The sequence below is a fragment of the Poecilia reticulata genome, linkage group LG6, assembly GCF_000633615.1.
Source record: "Poecilia reticulata strain Guanapo linkage group LG6, Guppy_female_1.0+MT, whole genome shotgun sequence".
In the NCBI taxonomy this organism is placed as follows: Eukaryota; Metazoa; Chordata; class Actinopteri; order Cyprinodontiformes; family Poeciliidae; genus Poecilia; species Poecilia reticulata.
The window spans coordinates 18,082,219-18,090,202 of NC_024336.1; the positions used below are offsets into that span (position 1 = coordinate 18,082,219).

The 7,984-nt window shown below is 41.6% G+C and overlaps 2 protein-coding genes across 2 annotated transcripts; one reads left to right on the top strand and one right to left on the bottom strand.

The window, feature by feature from the left end:
- Positions 1–171: 171 nt before the first annotated feature.
- Positions 172–2,887, top strand: bscl2 (BSCL2 lipid droplet biogenesis associated, seipin). The gene has a single exon (XM_008411608.2). The coding sequence runs from the start codon at positions 192–194 to the stop codon at positions 1,440–1,442; it is 1,251 nt and encodes a 416-aa protein (XP_008409830.1). The 5' UTR covers positions 172–191; the 3' UTR covers positions 1,443–2,887.
- Positions 2,888–3,746: 859 nt separating this feature from the next.
- On the bottom strand, positions 3,747–7,817 carry lrrc10 (leucine rich repeat containing 10). The gene is made up of 2 exons (XM_008411610.2): positions 6,170–7,817; positions 3,747–5,998 (listed from the first exon to the last, which is right to left on the bottom strand). The coding sequence occupies exon 2, from the start codon at positions 5,856–5,858 to the stop codon at positions 5,007–5,009; it is 852 nt and encodes a 283-aa protein (XP_008409832.1). The 5' UTR covers positions 5,859–5,998; positions 6,170–7,817; the 3' UTR covers positions 3,747–5,006.
- Between the last annotated feature and the right edge of the window lie 167 nt (positions 7,818–7,984).

The following is a 7,984-nucleotide window of genomic DNA, read 5'->3' on the forward strand; positions in this document are numbered from 1 at the left end:
AGCGTCCACTATGAAAATGGATCAAAATATTACCATGTTCGACGACAAATTAGTGTCTCCTGGTGCCATGTGTACCAACAATGTGTCTAGATTATTAGCAGTCGGACTCTGAGGATGAAGCTAGTTAAACAAAGTCGGCATGGGATGTCAAGGTACGCGATTTTACAGTTTCCCATCGGAGCCACTCACTAATGCAAGAACATAGCGATCCACCACAGAGGCAGCAATCCACGGGGCTCCGAAGAGGATCAGCAGTCCAAACTAAGAGCTCCCGATCAGACACGATGGGGGGAGCGATGGGGCCGCTCCTCCACTGGCTGCAGGATGTGGCAGCTGTGACTTTCCACAAAGCCCGAAGGACACTATTTCAAGCCGCCATCCTCTTCTGCACCCTATGCCTGCTGCTGTGGGTGTCCATATTTCTCTACGGGAGCTTCTACTACTCCTACATGCCCACTGTGAGCTTCTCCACCCCTGTGCACTTCTACTACACCTCTGATTGTGATGCTACAGAGCCAGGCCTGTGCTCCTTCCCCACAGCCAACATATCCTTCATGAAGAATGACAGGGACCAGGTGATGGCCAATGGCCAGCCTTACAGAGTGTCTATTGAGTTGGAGATGCCGGAGTCTCCAGTGAACGAACGGCTGGGAATGTTCATGATCAAGATGTCCTGTTACACCAAAGGCGGGACGACTGTCTCGTCGGTGGGACGATCAACGATGCTGCATTACCGCTCCAGCCTCCTGCAAACCCTGAGCACTTTGTTCTTCTCCCCTCTCCTCCTGACCGGGATGGCTGAGCAGAAGCAACTCATAGAAGTGGAGCTCTACCCCGATTACAAGACGAACGCCTATCACCCCACCGTGGGAGCAGTCATTGAGATCCACTCCAGGCTGATTCAGATCTACTCAGCGCAGCTCCGCATCCACGCCTACTTCACTGGCGTACGGTACCTTTTGTACAACTTCCCCCTGACGTCGGCAGTGATCGGAGTGGCCACCAACTTTGCCTTCCTCAGCGTCATTGCTCTGTTCGGATACCTGCAGCTCATGTGGGGCGGGCTCTGGCCTCCGGACCAGGTCAGAGTCAGGGTCATGATGGGAGACACCACCCGGATCCAGAGGCGGAGGGAGGAGGCTCGGAAGCGCATGGAGAGGGAAAATTCACAGAAAGAGCTTTACACTCCCACCGTGATTGGCTCGATGAGTGGGGCGTGTGATTTCCAGGGAAATAGCGTCGTGTCAGAGTCTTCCCCAGAGAGCCCCTCTGTAATCCCAGGAGCCTCCGGGGCTGAAGCTGCACAAACACAGCAAGAAGAGTCTCATGATTCTGAGGGACCTGTGGAAACCGACGGGTCAAACGAGTTGAATGGCAGCCTTCAGTCTCAGACTGGGGAGACAGCAGTTCGCCACAGACCTGGGCCTTGGATGAGTCTCTAAACCATAAAACAACTGCATATCCTCTTTAGCACTTTGAATGCAGCAATGTAGATGTAGACTAAAGCAAACCTTCAGTCTGATAAAGTTAAGTTAAGCTGTTTGCCTCATCTTGCTTTAGTTGGCGTCGCATCTTATCGTCTTGTGTCTGTTTCGATTTGTTTACTACTTTGTTTTTGTTCCAACACTGTTACAGTTTACATGTTTGTGGCATTTGAGTTGCCCGGTTCGGGAGGCATGTCGGCCGGTCGTCCAACACGCCCTTTTAAGTGACCAAACCTGCTTGCTTTTTAATCTCTGGATTAAAGTGTTTTCCAGAGGTGCACTGATCTGGCTTTTCCGGCCGACTCCGATTTCTGTTTCCTTTGAAGTCTGCAAAGCTCAATTCAGAATTTGACCAATTTGATTTTTACTAAGTATTATAATGCGTAGAAGAGGAAAAAACGTGTGCTGTAGTTTCCCTGGTAGAGGTAGTACCTTGAAATTACACAGTTATTCAGACTTGTGCATGAAAGAATGTCTAACCTTTATCTGATTTTTACAAAACACAAAGAAGTGCAAAGCATAAGCTGGCAGTTGCTGCACTTATTGACTAAGATTATAGAAATCCTGATGCATTTAGTAATAGGAGAGAAAAGTAGTAGTTTTAGTATTTCATCTGCTAATCACTATCAATAAAAATCTTCCTTTTTTCCAGTCTCTGACCAATTAGTTCACGTTTGTGTTTTCTGAAATCACAATATTCCTTTTTAGTTCAACTAAAATGCTTTTAGAAATCAGACTTGGTTTAATGTCGGTGGCATGCGGCTGAAACAAAATGATCTGGTGCATGTGATTTTTTTTTTTTTTTGCTCGCAGAAGCTCTTTCAAAGCAATTTGATTTGGAAACTTTACTCAACAAAAAGCGTCTTTGTTGTTACAAACTGTCTGTAAAAAGTTTGGTCCAGCGTGAGGGGAGCAATGGGGACTTCTTCTGTTTTGCAAAACAAAGCCGTGTTCTGTCTCAGTGTAATTGGTGAGCTGAAGCTCGAGTGCTTTAGCAGCGGTCGATCATCATTCCTGTTGCATGTCTTTGCAGAAGTCCAGTTGGCACTTGGTGCACCAACACTCTCAGACCATTTTAAATCACTCTTGTTTATTGTGTGTTTATTATAACGTGCATATTTAATGTTAGTCTGTAGTACAGCAGGGATAAGTGAAGTTACAGTTTTGAAGTTGATGCACTTGCTAAAAGCGATGTAGGGATTGTCTGGCTAAGCCTTCAAGTATTTAGCCTGTTGGTCAGGGAAACGTTGGGTTTCATTCTTATGGTTACTCTGAGTTGTGGTTTTGGATTTAAGATTTTGTACCAAAGATGTTTGCAGATGTGTTGGATCTTTCCAAATATGTACAGATGTTATTTATGTGTTTGAACAAATAAAATAAACACAGACATGCCTGTGACCTCATCTTTGTGTAAAGATTAACCATTTCTTTGTTTATTTTATTTTACTTTTGTTTTGTTTTTTTCTTTTAGGCTTTGGTGTTGCATTTATAAAAATATTATAAATGCTTTATGATGTTTTATAAATGTTATAAAGCATCCTCGGTTTAGACAAGTTGGATGAAGACCCGAGCTGATATTGGACTGAGGAAGAGTGAGCTCACTGTTAGAACTGCATCAACGGGTGGCAGCTTGTTTCCATAGCAACRTTTAGATGTCATCTACATGCCATTGGGTTTTTGGTGAAGTTGCTAAATTAACTGTAACCATGCGCTTTGGCCAGATGAGACTGACTWAGTTGTCAAATAATTTGACGAGTTAATGTGTAGCAAAAAGTGATGAACACGTGGAAAACCATCTGATTCCCACCGCTACGTGATGGAGGATGTGATGCTTTCAGCCAAATAACTGTGGCCGTGATTTTATATTAAAATATTTGCGATATTTTCCAGACCATAAATTCAGAGTGACATTATTGCATTTAAAAACATTCCTTTATTTTTAGATTTTCTATATTTTTACCATTGGAGCTAATAAGTTGAAGGTAGTGTTGGAATACAAACTGTTTCCGACTTCAGATACACAGTGTTATGTGCCTGTATCTTTCATAAATTTTTACCTTTTCAAAACAGTAAATAATTTTTGTCTGAACTGCATATTTCTTTTTATAAGGTCAGATAAAAAAAGGGCCTTTTGGAAAGATAAAATAGACAAACATTTTGTTTATTTACGCAGAGAAAAAGCATTTGCAAACATGAATCAAGTTCAAAAATAATTTCAAACAGCCTGTAGGTCTTGATAGCAATAAAACGACACCATAATACTGCGAAGAATGTGTATTTTATTTCCTTCAACAATAATACAGCTACATGCTAAAGTTTTGTAGAACACACACAGAAAGAAGAAAATATTTTGTAAGTTTCTACCTAAGTACAAAATTGAGAGAAAAGTTGAATTACAGAAATCCTAAACTTTAAATGGTTACGTTCCTAGACTATGGAAGGATTTGTAGCCCTTTTAATGTCTTTTTGTGTGCTTCATTAAAGGCAAGTCTGAAACGCATTCAATCCTATTGTGCAGAGGGGCATTTATTTCCATTTAGACAACATTTCCTGGCACWATGAGGAAATACAAACATGCATTCATTGGCTCTTCAAAACCCACAGCTTTGGGTGATGATATTAAGCCCCATTAGTGGCCTTTACTCCAAGCCACAGTCCTAATTTATCAAATGAATTATGCATTCGCCTGGATAATGAGTGCAGCTTACGACTCAGACTATCCGTCACTCGTATTGAAGACTCTTTTTAGCCTCAGCAGGTACAGAAGTTATTTTAGAAATAAAGCTCATTTTTATGTGCTTCCTAACTTTGAGTTAAGCCCCTTCACAAAGCGAGTKGGGATGACATTGGATGATTGGATTTTCAGCTAGTAGATGGCACAGCAACGTGCATAGTTAGATTAATAGAAAAATATGTATTGCTCTCCTGCAAACACAGACAATGTTGCAAGAAAAACTACAAACTTGCAGTTATAAATGCCGTTAAAAAGGATTTGAAATGCTGTCTTGCACTTCAAAATAAAAGAAGTCAAACCTCCTCGCTAAAAGCATTTCATTTGCTGGAATTATTAACAATGTGTRCTCGCCAGCCACTTTATTAGGTACACAGTTTTAATTGCTTGTTAACACAATTAACTACTCCGATGTCCTCCAGATCTGGATCCACAAGAGTACATGTCGGATGTGTAGAGTGAGAAATTTCCTTCATGATGCCCGTCATGTCAACATTGACCAAAAATCTCTGAGGAATGTTTCAGACACATTGTTTAATATATGATAGGAGAAATGAAGGCAGCTCTGAAGGCAGAAGTAGTTACCAATAAACCGGCCAGTGAGTGTGTGTTTCTGCATCGGTCCTAATATTTTAAGGCACACAAAACTTTTCCACTTCCAAAATTGTGATTAATTCTCTTGCAGGTAACATTTAGGACTATTCTGAGGCAATAGCCCTCTATGTTGGCCATGCTCCTCGTGACRSACTAGTTTTCGGCCTCCACTCAAGTTGCCTGGTTCTGACGCCCCATCACAGCTGATTGCTACTTTCTTGCCCTAAATTGTTTTGCTTCTCCTCTGAGGGAACCTCTGCTATCTCTGTTGTGTCCTCGCTCTGTGCTTTGGTTCCCTCATCTTCCTGTTCGTCGTCTGAATTGTCAGCCCAGCGGCCCACCCTTCTGACGCCCTCACCCACTACAGGGGCATTAACACAGGGGTTGTGGTCATAAATGACGAGTTTCAGACCCTGCATGTGAGACAGGTTCGGAAATTGTCGTATTTTATTCCTGTCCACATCGACGACAGCCAGAGAGTGCATTTCAAGCAACTCTGGAGGGAACTCTGTCAGGAGGTTCCCGGCAAGCCAGATGCTTTTTAGTTCCTCCAGTCGCCTCAGATCTTTTGGCACACTGCGTATTTGATTGTAGCCAAAGTGCAGCGTCTTAAGATTTGTAAGCTCACAAACTACCTTGGGGAAATCGGTGAAGCAGTTGGTCTCCAACCACAGAGTGTTAAGCTCCTTGAGCTCTCTCAGTTCTCTGGGAAGGCGATGCAGCCTGTTGTTGCCCAGGTAGAGGATAGTGAGTTGGTGCAATCTACAAATGGCTGCAGGGAGCTCCTCAAAGCAGTTAAAGTCCAGTGCGAGAAGCTGTAGATTCCTCAGGCCTTGCAGTYCGTCAGGCAGGCTGCTGAGGTTGTTGTCACTCAGGTAAAGCTTCACCAACTCATCAAAGACGCAGACGGCGACAGGCAGCCGCCGCAGCTGATGGCCGCTCAGGTCCAGGGTTCGGTCCAGCGGCATCTCCTTCAGGTCTCCCACCAGGTAGCGCTGGCAGCGCTCGGTGGGAATCAAGGCGATTACTCCTCGCATGGCGTTGCCCATCGTTCTCAGTTTTTTGTCAAATCCCCCACTTTGTGTCGATGAGAAATAATGCCTGTGCTCCAGCTGGTCGTTGTCATCTTTAAGTGAATTTCATGGAATCTCATTAAAGCTCCACCGACGCCCATCTGGATTTATTGATCCTTTGATGCAAACAAATAAAGTAGGGATCAGTTTTTGATTCTTTGGAACAATGCAACATCACATGAGCAAAAAAAAAAAAAAAAAAAAAAAAAAGACATTTGCTTCTATTTTTTCCGTCAGCAGAAATCAGCAGTCACATTGAGAACAATAAAAAGTCATCATAGACCTACTTTCCAAAGTCTTTCAGCCCTCATTCATGACACCTAGCATCTCCACCAGTCAGCCATTTGTTTATACAGCTCAATAAGCTGAAAATGTATTGTCCTCCCCATGCAGATACTCCCTTGTGGTGTCCTCTCACCAGCTCTCTGTGGCGTGGAGCTCAGCCCTGACTTTCATGGCTATAGCAACCACTTGCTCTCTCCTCCCCTTTTTGTGCCTAATGACTTTCCCCACTTCTTCTGCAAGATGACAGAAGTGGGAGTGAGAGATGGGGAGGGGCCTTGTGGCTTGAAAGAGCAGAAGAAATTACAGACATTCATGCGCTGCTCTAATACATCCGGATGCAGCTTATGCCGAGATGGAATGAGATGTTTACTTTAATTGAGCTAAATATTTGAGTTTCAAAAGATGTTTCATTGAGCACAAATATTGAAGTTCTCAACAAGTTGCGCAGACGTCTATTGGATTTCCTAAGTTTGGCAGTTACACATTGAGCATTCCTGCTTCAACGAGATAATGACTGATTTAATTTTCTGCTTAGGTATATATAAATAGTTTAAAGGGGACAATAGTTTCTTGTTTCTTTTTCCAGAGAAATCAAATATTTCTTCTTGTTTTCATGCATGTCATCTCTGTCTGCCTGAGGTGTGATCTGCCCCATGCTATCTTGCATACTTTCATTAGGGCTATTTTCTAACAAGATAAAATGGAAAGGAATTTCATTTTCCTTATCAGAAGGGCTAGCACTTGACCCTCATCTGCTTTCACTCAGTCACACACTGTTTTTAGAGCTCCCCTGCCTCCAGTTAGATGGAACAAAAGAGGCACAACTCAGATAGGAACAACACACAATTTGATGATGTCTTACAACGGGGTGGAAAACACAAGTTAAAAATGTTCACTCATCAAACATAAATTTTCTTAGAGCCTTTGCTAAGATTGTGAAATACTTCAAGATTATTTTTTAAGAAATGCACGCTTGTCTTGTTGCTGATCAAGTCGTTGCAGCAGAGAAGATCCAGTCAACTTGTGATGGCTTATAGCCACAAATCTACAGATTATAAGGTTTTACTACCAGGTAGTTCTGTAGCCAGAGGGACATGCTGAAGCCATTAGGTAATAAGTTATGAATATACAGGCTATGGTCTCCATGTTTGTTTCCAAATGTACGACGTGACAAAAACAGATTTGAATGCACCAGACAGGATCATCAAGTAATTTGAAGGTGACATAATCTTATTTTATTTCTGATGAGTTGGAACATTAATATTTTTATAACTCCATTTCTTTTTATGGTAGCTTCATAATCTGAGAGGGAGAGAAAAAAGCTTTTTTTTTCTTTTGATGATGTCAAAAGAAAAGTCTCTGCTGCAAGGACTTGATCAGCAGCAAGACAAGCATGCATTAATTTCAACACACATTTCTTATCTCAATATTTGTTTTATTCACACTTTATCTGCATTGTCTTAAAAAATGACCTTGAAGTATTTAACGATCTTAAAATATAAAATATTGGTTACAGCCAATATTTTATCATTGCTTTTTAAACGGATTACCTCATAGGTAAAAATGTAATTGAAGTTTTTTGATGTTCTCCCAATGTTTAATACATTTAAATATGATTTTCTGATGAGATGAGAATAAAGTTAAACCAGCGATAATCATGTAAAATGTTCCTTTAAATTTAAGTGAAGTTAAAATAAAATAATTCATGCTACATTTATTTACTTCAGTTGGATTCTTTATGGAAATCTTTCATTTAAAATCAAATATTTTGAAATGGCATCATTGATTCTGCTGCAGTACCAGGTCTGAGGGACAAC